Genomic DNA, 17280 nt, shown 5'->3' with positions numbered 1-17280 from the left:
CTCTTCAAACCAAGATGCTAGCTCAGTCCCTCTTTCGTTTATGCACCTATTGTCATGCATCTTGTTGTAATTTAAGATTTTGGCATCTTTGCTCAACTCGTTTCAAGTTGACTAAGTTTCAAAAAGGAATTTTCCTTCCTCTCATTGAAAGATTTCTTTCATGGTTTCTTGAAAGCTAAAGATCTCTTCCTAACCCTTTATTTGTAGGAAGAACTTGCCTGTCTGCAGCTACAACTTAAAGAACAACACAGGCATGAATTAGATTCCTTAAGATCCTCCCTTGCACTTCAGTATAAAGAGGACCTGATGAAAATGAAGATGGATCTGTCAGACAAATGCATGACAGAAATTGAGGCAATGAAGAGAAAACATAGTTTAGAACTTGAGCAGCTCCGTGCCCAGCTTTCAGAAGAACATTTTAAAGGTAGGATGGTCTGATAGAGTGGGAAGGAAAATGGTAAGCTGCTTGTGTGGCATATATTTTTCTTTAAACAGACTTATCTGTTTAAATTTCTTATTAGTTTATTCTTAATTGTGGGGAACACTTACCAGATGTTAAACCCTGTCATCGAGGACTTATGGGCATGTTGAGTTGTACTTCCAAAGATGTGGTGACCTGAAGTTTTTTATTCTATAGTAAAAACTACTAAAACTGTGGAGCAGTTGCTAAAAGGATCAGCTTTCCATTTTTGATGCCTAGAAGGGCACTGTCACAGAAACACTTGGATTTAAAATCTATAACTTAGTTAGCTAATTAACATGCATTGTTATAACTATAATCCAACTGTATGTTGGCTAAAAGGATCAGTACAGTTTTTTAATTTGCAGTTATCTTTATGTATTTTTAATAGTAGACAGTATGTCAAAACTGCTTAAATTAGAGCGTTTAGAGATTGTCCCATCTGATTTTTGGGGAAATGCTTTATGTAAGTAGTATGTGCAAAAGAGGAGATGAAACGTCCATAAATCTGCTGTTACATTGCCCAAATAGAAAGTCAATTCATGTGACTGTTGTAGATAAGGAGGGAGGACCAGCCACAGGATTTATGATTTTTCTGTGTGTTGATACTGATAAATTCCAAAGGCGGTGATAAAATGGAACAGAGTACAAAATCCTCCTGATATGGGATTATTGTTGTCCTGTAGTTAGCCTGGCTATACAGCTTCATTTCTGTGCATTAGCAGGATCTGTTAAAATAAGATAAATTCCAGAATGTCATTTCATTGTTTGGTTTGGGTTTTTATTTTGCTTTTTTCTTTTTTCCTTTCCAGAGATCACCAAACTGCGTCTCCAGAGTGCCCATGATGCAGCGTGTCAGGTTGAAATGGAGGTGGCTGAGCGAGTGTCTGTACTGGAGGAGGAGCACAAAGCCAAACTCGCTCTCCTCAGCTCTGAGAAACAGCGTATTGCAGAGCTTTCAGAGGAAATAAAGCACTTAAAGGAAGAGATGGTAAAGCAGAAAGATCTTTCTGAGCAGAATGAGAAGCATCTGAAAGAAGAAATGGAAAAGGTTAATTTGTGTCACAGAACTGTTTGGTGTAGAGTTGGGGAGGCCAAGGGAGGCAGAGGCAGCACTTACCTTTAAATGTCCCTGGGTTAGGGATAGTGGCTTCAGCTTTAAATGGACTTGCCTGGATACACACAAACGTTGGAATACAAGTCTGTTTTGGTGTAGCTCTTGTAACCTTCCTGTTCAAAGTCTTTAGAATTGAGAGAATCCTACATGGTACTGTCCCTCTTACAGGTTAAATCAGCGGTCCCAATCTGAGGATAAACTTAGATTTGATGTTAATTAGTTGCTTAATTTGTTGCAGTATTTGAATGCTAATGAGAATTAGATGGATTAAGCTCTTATTTCTCAAGTCTTCCTTTCCTCCCTTTTTAAAAAGAGATGGGTATGTGTATCCTTTTCCAGACTTAAAAAATGAGGAAGAAAGCCAGAGAAAGAGTTTTGTTGTGTTTTTTTTTTTTTGCCTTCTTTCATTGAACAATCATTTGCTCAGAAGCTTTGGCTTCTGTTTTTGTGCTACGTGCTTTTTATGTGGCTTTTGTGTTTATGTCCAAGAACTGCCCTTGTCATGAACTTGGACACTACATGTAAAATACCACTGGAATGTAGAAGGAGAAGTTTAAAAGAGAATTTTATTCATACCCAATATAAATACCTAAGGTGCCCATAGCTGTATAAGTTGAACTTCTAAAAAGAAGATAAGTGACCTCAAGAGAAAACAATGTAGAGTACCATATTAATTTTAGAATTTTGCCTTATTTTTTTCTTAATCTTCCTTACCCCAATTCTCAAAAATGCATTGAATTTGATGCATGTCCATTCATAAATTGACATTTCAGCCTTACTTTTATTAGGAAGGGTTACTTCACTACAAGAATTGAACCTCTCCAGGACCTTAAATGCCTGAGAATGTTCACTTCATGCACTTCAGTTTGGTTTTGGTGTTTTATTCTTTTTTTTTTTTTTTTTAATAACTGTGTTCACAGGTAAAATACGAAATTGCTGAGGATCACAAGAATAAATTAAGAGAAGCCAGAGAAGAAGTCCAGAGAATAGAGACTATGTACAAAGAAAAAGAGAAGAAATGGCAATGTGAAAGTGAGGCCCAGAGAATCCAAGCAGAAGAGAAGTTATCACTGCTGCGCATCGAGCTGCAAAACAGAGCGGACTCTGAGAAGCAGAGTTTGCAGAAAGAGTTTGAACTTCGTGAAGCTGAAATGAATCAACTTCGAGATCACCAAGCTGCCAAAATTCTGGAACTGGAGAAGCTGGTAAAGGAGCAGCAAAACAACTTGCAGCAGCTGGAGGACGGCCTTGCGAGCGCGCAGGCTGCGCAGAAAGCTCAGCAGCAGCACGAGGCTGACCTGCAGGCAGCCAAAGCCCTCATGGCAAAGGAAATGGAAAAGGCCACGCTGTCTCTGCAGGAAGAATGTGCTCTGAAACTTATGGAAGCACAAAACAAGTGAGTCCAGAGCGTGTGGGCAGTTTCCCTTAACGGTTCACTCATTGTTACGGTTGCTTTTTCTTACTTTAAACTTCATGAGTATTAGTGATGTAGGTTTGTCACTTGATGGCACTAACTAACTTACATATGTAAGGCTTGCTGTCCCAAGGAACAGTAATGCTGTCTATTATGGCTTGCTCTGTAATTTTGCTTCGTGTAAATGCATTTCATCTAGTCTAGCAGAGAAAACGTAGTCAAGTGCTGCCTGTTAAGAGTACAACACACAGCTGAAAAATCATATGCCAGGCTTTGAAGAGAGGAAGTGTGACAGGACATATGAGTGAAAAAATTCTCTAAATATTTTCAAACAATTCAAATGAATTTGAGCAAGCTTTTCGTGGTGAATGAAGCTTGTGCTAACTACTGAATGCTGAGGTTGATATGGCCCCCTTTGGTATTCTTTAGTTCTGGTTAGATGTGAATGCTGGAACTACTGGTTTTCTTCCCTTTCCTGCACCTATTTTTAAAGTGTATTACAGAAAATATTCAAGCAACCACGTTTGTATCTGTATGCATTGCTTCAAATATATCCCTTCTTTCCTCCCCAAACACATGCTCACAGAACAAGATTGGAGAAATAATGACAGCAAGAAAACACTGAGAGCAGAAACTTAACTTTTAGATAATTGATTGCTCTTTAGTTATGGGTGTCTGTATCCAGAAATACCATATTACTGATTACAGCAAGTGGCAACACTTTAGACAGTTAATTTTCTGCATGAAGCTTTGAGCAGACCTCAGAGAGATGAGTTTGGAGGAGCCCCCACGTATCCCACATAACACTTCCATGGTGGTTTTATGTCTGTCTTTAGCAGAAGTTTTTAGGGGTGTTTGTTATGACAGTGCCTTTACTTGCAGGCAACATATTTGAGAGGTAGCAATGTATATACCATGTCCTAGATGCTCTCATGTGGCAGTGTTTTAGTTTTAGTAAGTTAATAGGGGTCTCTCTAGTAATAACCAGATACTAGCAAGTGACACTGCAGAAACCTTTTATTATGTGGCTACTAAATCATTGTTGTGGCTTGCTTTGAATTTAGTTCTGTATTTGAGCATAAAGGAAAACTTGTGGAGGCAAGGTAGGGTCTATTTATTTTCCTTTGATTTTTATTTATTAGTTCAATTATTTAAAAAAACCCAAGCAGTGCCTTTTTGACAATAGTTTCTTAACTTTCTTGTAAATAATACAGGTTTATGGAGGAACACAAAGCTATGACTCAGAAATTCACAACTGAGCAAGAGATTCTTCTCCAAGAGCTGAAAAAGAAACATGTGGATGAGCTGGAACTCCAAAGTCAGCACCTACAGGAGAAGCATAAGCAGCAAATTTTGTCTCTGACAGCTGATTTTCAAACAAAACACCAAGCTGAAATTGAGACTCTTAAATCTACACTGGAAAGTAAACAGCAGATTCAACTTGAAGGTTGTGTTGCTGAACTACAGACAAAGCATCAGGCCCAAATTGATGAGCTGGAGGCCAAGCACTTATCAAATCTGGATTCCTTGGAGTCATCCTACCTGTCTGAAATTCAGAATATAAGAGATGAACACAGCCAGGCTTTGGAGAAGCTACAGCTGCAGCACATGGAACAGCTCCAAGAACAGGATAAACTGCATCAAGCACACCTGATCCAGGAGATTGAGATGCTGAAATTAAAGCATGCTGAAGAACTTCAGCTTTCTCAGAATAATTTGAAAATTGAGCTAGCTACTGTTCATATGGAAAAGCTGAAAGCCATGGCTGTTGAAGCAGAAGAAGCTCATAAGGTGAGTCAGAAAGAAAACCTGGCATAGAAGGTGAAATTTCGTGGTACATTGTGTGGGATCACCTTTTCCCTTGTTCTCAGGGTACGTTTCTGCAGCCTCTTTGTGCCAGCACTGACACTTGTGTGTGGCCATATTGAGAGCTGAAATAGGAAACTCCAGCTGAAAATTAAGCCCATCTGTTGCCTCCTGTCCCAAATGCTCACTCCAATGAGTTTTCTATCTCAGTGTGTGGAAAAGGTGCAAATGAGGTAAATCTTTCAGCACAATTCAGGCCCGAAAGTCTCCATTTTGTGGTTCAGAGCTTCTCTCCCTGACAGAGTTGTGTAATTCTTCAGAAGATGATTAGAAAAAAGGTAAACATAATCCTGGAGGTTAAGCCACATCTCTGGGAATCTAAAGATCCTTCCTAATAAGTAGGGAATTTACAAAACTTTTACTAGACAAGAAAAATAAACCCATTTAAATGCTGTAGAGAATATGTATATGTATGTGTGCTCATCATTCACGAGGCAATATCGTTCCTGTTTACTTAGAAAAGCTTTGATACAGGAGGAGAAGCAGGATGTGTTTTAGGAAGAGGTTGCAAAGATATTTGTAATGATTTCTTCCCCCCTCCCCTTTTTTAATTAATCCTTACACAGGATGATTTGAACATAGCTCTTCAAAATCAAAGGCAGTTGCTGGAAGAAGAAAAACGTCTGGCTCTGGATCTGTTGCGTGAGGAAGTCTTGCATATGGAGGAAAAGCACAGAAAGGCCCTCCAAGAGCTTCAGGATCTTCATGAGGCAGAAATTAGGAAACATAAGGAGGAGTACTCCAGGGAGCTGGAAGAAGAACTGGGGAAACTAAAAGCACAGCATGAACATGAGCAAGAGGTCAGAATGTTGCTAATACCTAAAACCAAAATAATTCATGCTTTATCTTAAAGTAAATTCAGTTTTATTAACCTTAGAAATAAGATGCTTCTGGAGTTTTTTTAATAGTGCCAGTAGATATGAAGAGACAAATTTAACAGTTTTAGGCCTTGCTTTATCTGAAAGGACTTAAGGGAATTTGCATATGTGTATTAGACTGATTTTAAAAAAAAAAATTTAAGGCCATGTTTGCAGTACTCTCTTTATGAGATTGGTCTAGGCTTGCTTTCTTTTGAGATCCTGTCATATTTAATTCAAAATTTTACAGCTGCCATTTTGATTTAAAACTAGTAGGCAATAGTTTAGGTCATTAACCATTTGTGGAAAGCAACTGCTTTTTAAGTAAAAATCCGTTGCTAACATTTATTTCTTCTAACACTGATTTCTTCTTTTCTTAGAGAAATTATAGTAGGTAATACTTTTCCAAATGTGATTTCTCAGTGAGGTTGAGAAATCTTCCTATTTGCTCTTAAAGCTTTGCCATTTCTTCTTGTTGGGAATGTTTATGTGTAAGCTTGATGATGTTTACTTTGATACTGAATGCTAAAAAAATTGATTATTACACTAAGTTCTCTAAGCATCAAAATGGAATTAAGATCTTCTGTTCATTCAGTTTTTTATGCAGTCTGACTTCTGTGCATGCAAGCAGCCATGAGTGATGAAGACTTTTCACTTTCCTGTGTTATATATTACATTCATGTAGTAGTATAACCACAAAAAATATGTTAAGTTAAAATACAACTAACTTTGGCTTTTTTACTTACTAATTTGGAAGTTGGGTAGTGTTCCAAATATCTCTCAAATCACTTTTGGAAGAATAGATTGCCTAGGAAGGTAATTTTGTTAGTTTTCTGGGAGGTTCTAATGGTTACTCAGTCTTTAAGCTCTTCATCCTAGAAAGAGGATTTATGACCATTCTGATGACTACTGTGACTCTTCTTAGAATAACAAGAAAAAAATCCCAAATGAACGAAAAAGGTCCTCAAACCTTTCTCTGTTGTGTCTCGTAGGATAATTGCATTAAATATAGCTGTGTACTGTTTGTTCCCATTTGAACAAGAGAAATCGCTTCTTAACAAAATATATTCTCCCTGTGTTTCTCTCCCCCTCTTTCCTCCTTATTTCTTTGAATTTCTCTTGGGGAAGTATCTGTTGGAAAGAATAAGGAATACTTTATAAGCCTGACCTGATAGTCTCATAAATACAGGAAATACTGATACCTAGTGCCTGGTTGTTTCTTATCTATTTTTATCAGCTTTCTTTTTTCTGTACTCAGCATGGTGATAGAAAGAAGCCCTGTATGACCTTGAGGTTTGTGAACATACTTTTAAGACTTTTTGGTTGAGCTTGATGGGTTTGGTTTGGTTTAATTTTTTCCCTAATTCTAATACTATGGTCCAAAATACTTTATATTCCTTACTTGTCTACAGCTGTATGCTTCTGCATCGGCCTCTGAAATAGAATCTGTGCGGAAAGCTCTTCTGGCTCAGTTTGAGGAGGTAAAATTGAAGCAGCAGCTTCAGTTCCAGGAGGAGATTGAGCTGTTGAAGTGTCAGTCAGAAGTGCTGCTGGAACAGCAGATTGCTCAGCTGAAGGTAGGCTCTGGTGAAAATGCACTTCTGAGTATGCACTGGAAGAGTGTTTTGCTGAGAAAGAGCAACTGGTATAGATTTTTGTTCTTCAGCCTCTCAAATGACAATCTGAGTTAGATCTCTTCCTTGCTTCACCATGTTAGAACTAGAAAGGTAGCATTGGAAATAAAGCAGTATTCTGTGAGCAGTTGTATTTACTACAGGGTTGTTTTCAGGTTCTGAATTGGATATGAAATGGTGTCCTTCAAACAAAACCAAAAAAGTCAGTGGAAAATATTTGCTCTAAGGAACATTCCTTGTGTACATGTTCAATTTGTCATTTGAGACATTTTCTTCTTGGTGTCTGCAGAGACTTTGCCCTTGGCCTGTCATCCCGTGTCTACTGCACTCCTGTGTGTTTGGCAAAATCATATTCAGTGTTATCTGAGCTTTTACTAAGTCTGTGATGACAGTGAGCTCTTTGTGTATGAGATATTTGTTGTTGTTAATCTCTGCTTTCACTGATTCATCATTTGAGTTCCAAACTTCCATCATGATAAGCATTTTCAAGATGTTTCCTGCCTCTGGCCTCTGTGTAGTCCTGACCATTCTTTGACTTCCCTCTGTCTGGTGCAGCTCTCTTTTGAAACAGAGGACACAAGTGTATCCTGAAAAGCTGCTGCAGGTATATTTGGCATTGCTGTCCTCAGCTGAACCCCAGCCTTCAGCACACAGGAGCTGGGACCAGACTGAGTGTTATGCAGATACTCCAGAAGTGGTCTCTGCTTTTTTCTCTCTCATGCTACCCTAATTAGCATTTGGGACACCAGAAACCTCACTTTTTGTTGAAATTTTGCCAGGGCTAATTCTCCTGCTGGTTCAGCTGTCTATGGATTCCCCCCCCTGCTCCATGGGTTTAATGACTGGTGTTTTGTCTCAGAAGAGACTGGCTGGATCTATTTGCAATGTCAGGCTGAGCTGCGTTGTGTGCTGATACATATTTTTACAAGTCCTTCCCTGCCCACTACCCTGTGCTCATTTATGCAGTTGTCTTTGTGCCAGCCAGTTTCCTTCTTTTCTTCCCTCTGCCAGATTTCTGGTATTCAGAATTCCTCTCTATGGTCTGATACACTTTAACTGGATCTGAGAATAACAGGGAGGCTGTTTCAGAGACCGTCTGCAAATTCAGTGTTCTAGGTCGAGGAAAGTCCTCTACTCCTTTGTGTCTGTTCACTTTTTACCTTCTTAACTGCTAAGTACAGTGCAAGGACTGGCTCAGTCTTCTGCAAAGAATCAGGTGCTCTGCTCTGAAGTCTTATTTCTTGCCCTGGGGAATAACTGTTTTCTTGACTTGCCAGTGTAAGAAATAGTTGGCTATCACCTTGGAGTGCATTGGTGTTCAGAGACAAAATTGCCAGAGTTTTTTTTATACCGTGATCATTCCCCGCTTCTGGTGTTGCAGAAACAACCACTGATCCTTTTAACCTCTTAGCTCAACCTCTTCAGCATGTTCAGAGAAGGGCAATGGAGGTGGGGAAGGGTCTGGAGCACAAGTCCTCTGAGGAGTGGCTGATGGAGCTGGAGGTGTTCAACCTGGAGAAAAGGAGGACTGGGGGGACCTTCTCACTCTCTACAACTCCCTGACAGGAGGGTGTAGACAGGAGGTGGAGATCAGCCTCTTCTCCCAGGTAACAAGTGACAGGACCAGGGGAAATGGCCTCAAGTTGCGCTAGGGGAGAATTAGATGGGATATAAGGGAAAATTTCTTCACTGAAAGAGTGGTCAGGCATTGGAACAGGCTGCCCAGGGCAGTGTGGGATCATCATTCCTGGAAATGTTCAAAAAAAGTGTGAATGTGGTGCTTATAGATGTGGTTTAGTGGTGGGCTTGGGAGTGCTGGGTTAATGGTTGGATTTGGTGATCTTGGAGTGCTTTTCCAACCAAAAGGATTCTATGATTCTCTTTGGAAAGGGATAGCAGGACCTTGTTTCACCTCCCTTATTTGCTGATGCAGGAGTGGGCAATGTCTAGTAATCCCTTCCTTCAGAGTGCTTTCACAGAATCATGTAGGTTGGAAGAGACCTCCAAGATAACTGAGTCTACCCTAGGCCTGATCCCCACCTTGTCAACTCAGAGGACTGAGTGCCACATCCAGTTGTTCTTGAACGCCTCCAAGAATGGGGACTCCATCACCAACCTGGGCAGCCCCTTCCAATGCCTGAAAACCCTTTCTGTGAAGAAATTCCTCCTGATGTCCAACCTGAACCTACCCTGGTACAGCTTGAGGCCTTTTCTTTTTGTCCTGTCCCTTGTTCCCTGGGAGCAGACCCTGACCCCCACCTTGCTACAGCCTCCTTTCAGGTACTTGTAGAGAATGACAAGGTCTCCCCTGAGCCTCCTCTTCTCCAGCCTAAACACCCCCAGCTCCCTCAGCTGCTCCTCATAGGACTTACCCTCCAGACCCCTCCCCAGCTCCGTTGCCCTTCTCTGGACTTGCACCTCAATGTCTTTTTTTGAAGTGTGGGACCCAGAACTGGACAGAGGACTCAAGGTGCAGCCTCAGCAATGCTGAGTACAGAGGGACAATCACTGCCCTGGTTCTGCTGGCCACACTGGTTTTGGTTTTGATCATAGTTTGAGCATGATTTTGTTGACTGGGGGTGTTGACTGTGTAAGTCACTGCTGGTTAATCCAAGAGGTAAAGTGTGTGCTTCTGAAGAGTACAAAAAAAGTAGGGGGGATGTTTGGTTGGGGGTTTTTTGGGAGGATGGTGGTGGTGGTGGTGGTTTTGGGGGTTTTCTTTCCTCTCTCTGTAAATCCAAGTGTATGTGATTTATGCAGGATGAATTTGAAGCTGAAAAAAAGGCATCACTACATGACAAGGAGCAGATGTTGATTCAGGAGAGGGAGAAGGCACAGGCTGCTCACCAAAAGGAGCAAGAGATGTTATCAGTCCAGCTGCAGGAAAAGACAGCAATAATTATCCAGGTGTGTGGAAAATACCTTAAACCTAGAATTTAAATGTGCTTTTGGGGTTGGTTTTTTTAGCACAGTGATCTCCTCTGTCTCAAGGTGTGTATAGAGGGACTGCATGTATAGTTCTTGTGGTATATTAAACTGTTCTGCTGGGCCTTCCTGTTTAAGGGAAAAAACAGGAGTAACACTTGAGAATTTCCCTACTGGCAGTGCATTATTGATTCCAGCTCTTCTTGCAGGATTTGATGAGGTGTCAGAAGGTTGGCACTGGAGCAGAATGCTTTTCTTTCCTTGCAGTGTCCTCCCAAATAGATATTTTGACTTTTTTTTTTGTTTTGTTTACTTATGGGACAGAATTTCTAACAAAATGGCACTAATTTGTTTGGCAGCAAAATCTGGAGGTAGGGGGTGGGTATATACATACATACATGTATTTTTATTTTTATTTTTATATACATACATTTTAATTGGATAAAGGTATCATCTGAGCATACTAATATGAGGAGATAAATAACTTTTCCAGAAACTTGTTTTCAGGTAGGGTTTATAAAGCAAAGTTTAGGCAAAATGATTGACTTTGTTGCATTGTCACTGCATTTCTACAGCTGGAGAAGAAAGTGGAGTCTTTAAAGCATGAAATAGAGGAGACCAACTCTGAACTGGAGACACTCCTTCAGTGGCAGGACAGGGAAAACCAAGAAGGAGGGAATTTGGTAGCCTTGTTGAGATCTGATATTGAGCAATCCAAGGAGGAAAGGTTTGTTCAGCTTTGGTTACATAATGTTTACTGCTTGGGGTTTTTTTGTTTGCTTGTTTTCTCACTTCTCATAAAGAAATCAATAACCAGGCAAAATTAAGCCAGCTGAAATTAATAGTTTAGGATGATATGTTGGTTTTATTTGCAAAGTTTTTCAAGTTTTTTTTTTTTAAATTACCAACCTATCTGGACATGGAGGGCAAGGGGGTTTTTTTCTTGCTCTTTTTTGTGCAGTCTGGTGAAGATTTTGGCATTTTGGGGTTTCCACTGTCTCTCATCTTGGAAAAATCTAAGAAATGGAGAAAGCCTCTTGTTCACAGAACCTCTCAGTGCAATGTGGGTTGTTTTGACGTGTCATGGGAATATGTGGGTTGGAGCAGCTGTCATGCTGAATAAGCTTTTAAAAGAATTCCCTCTCTCTCATCTTTAGGAAACTGGCTTACTGTTTTGCTTAAAACTAAAATGTTTTCATAAATACAATTTTTGTTGTCAACTCTGCCAGAGCACCCCTAGTTATTTTGATGTCACTGATACTATAGTAGTAGATGTATACTCCTTGCTGGTGCTTCCATGGATGTGGAAGGCTGAGATGCTTGGGATTGCAGTGTGATCTACCTGTGGGGAAAACAAAGGTGTTTTACTGAACCAGCTCTTCGAAAATTACCTGGTTTTTTGTTTTTTTTTTGTGAGTCACCTGAATCGTCTTTGCTGATAACTGTCAGACTATGGCAAGATACCCATTTTAGACTGTCAGGTTTTCAGTAGGTTCAGAGTGTCTTTCAAATCGAGTGCATGCAGTTTTTGAAGTGTTGGATATGCTTTTGTTCTAGGGAAAAACTGCGTGAATCTTATCAGCAGGTTTTGAAGTTGCTTATGGAACTGGTGAAGGCAACAATAGCTATTGAGGACCTTATCTGTAGCAAGATTGGTCTTTGTCTTGATGACAGCCTGGCTTCTGGAGATTCTAGAGAAGCTCACACTATTGTGGAAGAAATGGGATTTATGCAATATTTCAAAGCCAAAGAAAACCATCTAGAGAAAGGTGAGTCCAAATCAGCAAACCTGGATACGTCATCAGCTCATGTTCTTGAAAACTGCCTTTTCCTTTCCTTTTGTATGGATGAAGTTAAGAGAGAGGATATCTCTTGTTACAGTGTTTCTGTGTCTTTCAAAGCTGATCCACACTTAAAACAGTGCCTATTGATGTTATCTCAATTTGGTTCTTTTAATAGTGCAACTACTAAAATGTTGTTTAAAAAGCCCCAGTGGATTATAGGGCAGGAAAGATGGACTTGGTGAATGCAGAGTTTCAGGTCCTGATGTATAGAATAATAATTCCAAATGTTGTGAAAAGCCTTGGTGATTTTTTTTTTACATTGAGTTGTTGATGTGTCTAAGTTTTCACCTTGTAGTACATCTCCAGGACCAACCAAGGTCAGTGTCTGATGTCAGTTGTTATCTGAGTGACGGGTTTTGTGGCTGTCTTTTTTTTTTGTGTGTGTGTTTTTAAACAGCTTGCTTGTTTTCAGTAGAGGAGCTGCTTGATGAAACTCTCACAGAACACAACCAGCTGTCTCCAGGGGCTGATGAGGGGTCTGAGTTGAGCCAATACTTATGTGAAAGTGTTTTTGCAAAGCCAGAATTGGCGTGTGAAAATGAAGAAATGATACTGAAAATTTGTCATCGTTTGCGCACTGCGGTGGAGAGACTCCTGGAACTGGTTACAGAGTCAACTAAACAAGTAAAGCTTTTTAATCTATGTACAGCAGCCTGGTCTAGTGGAAGGTGTCTCTGCCAATGGCAGGGGTTTGGAACTGTGTGGTCTTTAAGATCCCTTTCAACCCAAACTTTTCCATGATTCTATGTATAACAGTGAAAATGTGAAATCAGTTTTAAGGCTATATATTTGGCCTTCCAGCAGATCCTGTGGGAAGGCAATAAGTTGGTTGCCTTAAGTAGATTTAAACTAGGATTTTAGATTCATTTGGTAACTTTGAGGGGAGGTTTTTTGACGGGGTTTTATTGTACTTCATGTCAATGCTTCTTCAACATTGATAAGCAGGTTCAGGTTCAGGAAAACTCAGTCTGATGTTAAATGTTGTGGGAATATGTGGATAGCAGCATACAAACATCCTTGTATTTATATACTGTTCAACTGTGATAATTGTTCGGAGGTTTTGGGCAAAGTCAACTTAGTACTAAAATGAAACTTCAAAACTTGGGCCTTATTGCAGAGGTGTTATTAAAAAATACAGAGGGCTTTTGTTGAAATGTCTGCAGTGTTATTACGCTACATGTGCATCCGAGATCTGATGCTTGGGGAAATTGTTCACTTGTAGCTGGAGAAAATGCATGAAAACCACGCACAGTTTGAAGAGGAGTTCAGCCGCCGAAATCAGGAGACTGCCCAGGTGGTGAGTCAGCACCAGGAGCTGATGGAGTGCCTCAGTGAGGAGAGCGAGGCCAAGAACCAGCTGGCACTAGAGCTTCATAAAGCAGAGGGTAAGAAAACAAAGTTAATGTCATTTAATGAGATTTCAGTGTCCTTTACTCATGGCTCGTTCCTCCCAATGCCTGTGGTGCGACTCTATGATCCTTGTGGGTTCCTTCCAATTCGACTTGGTCTGTGATCCTGTGCTTTCTATTTCCTGGATTTCTTGGGCTCTGAATGTAACATCTGATCTTCCTTTCTGGAGATTCTGTTTCTTCAAACCTCAACCCCCAGCAGAGGATGTGTCAGGATGTTGTGAGCTGATCCCAGGCCATCAGAGCTTAATGATCCTCATTTGAATTCTGTAGACTTGGAGACATTCTGTAACATGGCAACCTTGTAAAATCTGTTAAAATGTATCAGTTAATGTATTCTATTTCTTAAGGTACTTCAAAAAGCCTAACTACAGTGTAAACTTAAGTCATCTTTTACTTCTTCCTTTCCATGTCACCTTCCATCGTTTACCAAAACTTGCTTACTCATGTTTTCAAGCTGCTTTTTCCCAATAGATGAGTTTGTCCGTGTCTTTGTTTGCATTCTGACTTGGGATTTTAGGCATTATCGAAGGCTACGTCGCAGAAAAAGCTGCATTAGAAGAGGCCTTGAACCTGAAAGAGGAATCTGAGCGTCGCCTTGTTGTGGAGCTGGAAAACATGCGGGAACGCTTCCAGGAGCTGACCCAGGAGCAAGCAATTCTTGGTGAGGAGTGGGTATGGCACTTGGAGGGGAAAACAAAGTTGTCTCCAGTCAGGGCACGCTGCAGTGTGTTTCTGTGATGCCTGCTCAGCTGGTGCTAAGAAAAAAATCCAGGAGCCGTTAGTTGGGGTGAGATAAGAAAGGGTTTAATTGTGCCAAGGCAAGAGATGGTAAACGATGCGGGCGCCCCGGGCTGTGCCTGAGATGTTACATTTATAACAATATCGGGCCAATCCCAAGTGTGTCCACCCTGTAACTTTTGGCCTGGTCCATCCCCTGGCCCACCTCCTGGAATTGGGTCGAGGGGCTTTTTGGGACCCCCTCTTCATCATCCTTCATCATCTTCGGGGTACAGAGAGCAGAGTCACCCAGTTCCTTGACTCTGTCCTGCGGTTTAGGCCAAGATACAAGCGTTCCCCAAACAAGACAGGCTTGCCTTGACTAAGAGACTAAACATTTTCTACTGGATACGGGGGTAGGGTTGATATGGGGAGTATGGAATGGGGTAAGAGGCTTAAGGAATGTATAAACTAAGGGGTGCTAGGGGGAGGAGGGAGAAAGGGTTTCTAAAATCTACTTCTATTACCTATAAAACTCATAAGGTAGAAAAATAAGAAAACCATTATGGGCTTAAGGCATCACTGTAAGGAATCAGTGTTTGGTTTGATGACCTGGTGAGCAGCTCAAACTGGCCCAGAGGTGAGAGGGTCTTCCTGTAAAAGCAGAAAGTAGAATAAAGCACATGGTTCTTTGCTTGTAAGATGATAATGCTGTTAGTGAAGAGTACTGCTGTAGCTCTGTGTTTAGTTAGAAAGGGATAAGTGTCCAAGCAAAAATAGGCGTGTGTTAACTCCACTTAGTTGCAACAGGTAATTGGCACCTAATTAGTGACTGAAATGCTGGTTCTTTGATGCTGCAGTCGAAAGAGTTAGAGCTTGAAGGCTTTTGACTGTTTTTAGGACTAAGGAGATAGCTTAATAATGACAGAAAAAAATAAACGTCTCCTGGAAGATTATTTGAGTTGTGATGATGTGTACTCAGTTTTAGACATAAGCTTCTCCCCTGCTCCCCAGCCTTGTCCTGTCAAAACACACACACATGGTCGGTCAGGGTGACAGGGAAGAATTTTAATGGTCAAGGACAGAGACTGTTTAGGTTTTTAAAGGAAAGTATATGGGTTGAAAAAGCTGAATGAGGTAGTGCTCTTGCAGAGGATAAGGTGAGGCAAGGATCTTAAGCTTTTAGGGTGACTCACTGCAGGCCAGAGCCACTGAAATACTAAATCATATTCGGGTAAGTAGGTGCAAGTAATCAAGTAAGTAGGTGATATGATGTAAGCTAATTACAGGGAGCTTGTGTGGGGAAGTGGAGTAGTGTAAGGGGAAACTCTTCAACATAGTGGATGAAGTCTAGTAATATTCAAAAAGAGAGAACTCACACTGCAAATGGAGGAGCACATATTTTAACAGTGACAGTGATTTAATAAAGACCCTGAAGAATCTCAGTATATGGTAGCTGGTTTACATATAAGATAATTTTTTGATTAACAGGAGAAAATTCAGAGTTACGGGACTTGCACTGCAGAGCAGCTCAAGACTAGGTTGTGCTGCTTCTTAATGATAACTCTGTGAATTATTTAAATGGCATTATATAGTTTTGACTTCTTGAACTTGCAGCCTTAGTGCCCTTCTAGTACTCCTGTAAGTGAATGTCTCTGTATCATCTTCCAGTAGAAATTTTATTGTTTGTGATCACTGCCTTTCCATTTCTGGTAATGCCAACATTACACTACCCTCAGCTGTGTCACCACAATGCCACCCTCAGCTGTATTGCATAGATCTTTTCTGACTGAGCAGACTATGTAACAGGGAGTTGTACACAGGGCAGCATGCTTAGGTCAGAAATAAAGACAGCAAGAAACAGTTTTTTAGGGAAAACCTGTTGCCTCTCCGAGGCAAGGCTGCCTCTTGCCTCTCTGAGTCTCCACTCTGCTGTTGTCTTGCTCTTGTGGTTCTGCATTTGACCTTTTAAGCATAGTGCAATCAAAATACTCATGTTGTACATAGAATCATAGAATTATTTGTGTTGGAAGGATGCTTTAAAGGTCATCTAGTCCGACCCTCCTGTAGTAACAGGGACATCTTCCACTAGACTAGACCAGACTAGAATATTTTCACTTAGAACTGACTTACAGCAATTCATCCTGACAACTTTTGGTCAGCCCAAAGTTAAAGCATGTTATTAAGGCCATTGACCAAATGCCTCTTGAGCACTGACAGGCTTGAGGCATCCACCACCTCTCTAGATAGGCTGTTCCAGGGTTTGACCACCCTCTTGGTAAAGCAATGCTTGCCAATGTCCACTCTGAACCTTTCCTGGTGCGGCTTTGAACCATTCCCACACTCCTATCACTGAATACCAGGGAGAGAAGACTAACATCTCCCTCTCCACATTCCCTCCTAAGGAAGTTTAGGGAGCAGTGAGGTCACCCCTCAGCCTCCCTTTCTCCAGCCTAGACAAACCTGGAGCCCTCAACCTCTCCTCACAGGACAGACCTTCCAACCCTGTCACCAGCCACTAGACCAGGTCGCTCAGAGCCCTGTCCAACTTGACCTTGAACATTTCCAGGGATGGGGCATCCACCACCACTCTGGACAAACTGCCAGTGTTTCACCACCCTCATCATAAAAGGTTTTTTCCTTCTATCTAGTCTGAGTCTACCCTCTTAAGTTTGAAATCATTACACCATGTCATATTGCTACTAAATGCATAGTAGCTGAATTAGTATTAATAGTTGTGTCTATCTCTGATCTCTCTTCCTCAGGGGAAAGACAGCAGGACATAAACTGGTTCAGGGGCTCTGCTTCCTTTACAGCAGTGATTATGGCATTGAGTAACATATCCCACAGGAAATGCAAAATCATTCCTTGGTGTTGTTGAACACAAGTACGACTGTGGGTCATGGAAACGTGTGACAGATTGCAGAGCCTGGGCTGGGGAGTCCTGCTGGGCCAAATCCTGCTTTAGATCCCCTGACAGGAGATAAAAGGGGGATTTGAGGCATTGATTATTCCATCTCTATATAGTGAAAAT

At 41.0% G+C, this 17280-nt stretch overlaps 1 protein-coding gene across 9 annotated transcripts in view; it reads left to right on the top strand.

Annotated features, from left to right (window-relative positions):
* The window catches only part of PCNT (pericentrin), an 80763-nt gene that overhangs the window by 23447 nt on the left and 40036 nt on the right, over window positions 1-17280 (top strand). For 5 of the 9 annotated variants that reach the window (XM_027703211.1, XM_027703213.1, XM_027703210.1 and 2 more), the window contains 12 exons: window positions 208-424; window positions 1273-1511; window positions 2498-2973; window positions 4206-4782; window positions 5424-5657; window positions 7127-7291; window positions 10109-10255; window positions 10849-11000; window positions 11831-12042; window positions 12530-12741; window positions 13340-13502; window positions 14047-14190. In XM_027703211.1, coding sequence (XP_027559012.1) covers window positions 208-424; window positions 1273-1511; window positions 2498-2973; window positions 4206-4782; window positions 5424-5657; window positions 7127-7291; window positions 10109-10255; window positions 10849-11000; window positions 11831-12042; window positions 12530-12741; window positions 13340-13502; window positions 14047-14190 — 2938 coding nt within the window. Of the gene's footprint in view, window positions 1-207; window positions 425-1272; window positions 1512-2497; window positions 2974-4205; window positions 4783-5423; window positions 5658-7126; window positions 7292-10108; window positions 10256-10848; window positions 11001-11830; window positions 12043-12514; window positions 12742-13339; window positions 13503-14046; window positions 14191-17280 lie in introns of all 9 variants that reach the window. The other 4 variants (XM_027703209.1, XM_027703206.1, XM_027703205.1 and 1 more) reach the window with 2 other exon arrangements.

This window comes from Neopelma chrysocephalum, unplaced genomic scaffold (assembly GCF_003984885.1).
Source record: "Neopelma chrysocephalum unplaced genomic scaffold, ASM398488v2 Primary Assembly neopelma1_211, whole genome shotgun sequence".
NCBI lineage: Eukaryota > Metazoa > Chordata > Aves > Passeriformes > Pipridae > Neopelma > Neopelma chrysocephalum.
This window is presented reverse-complemented; position numbering and strand designations above follow the sequence as displayed.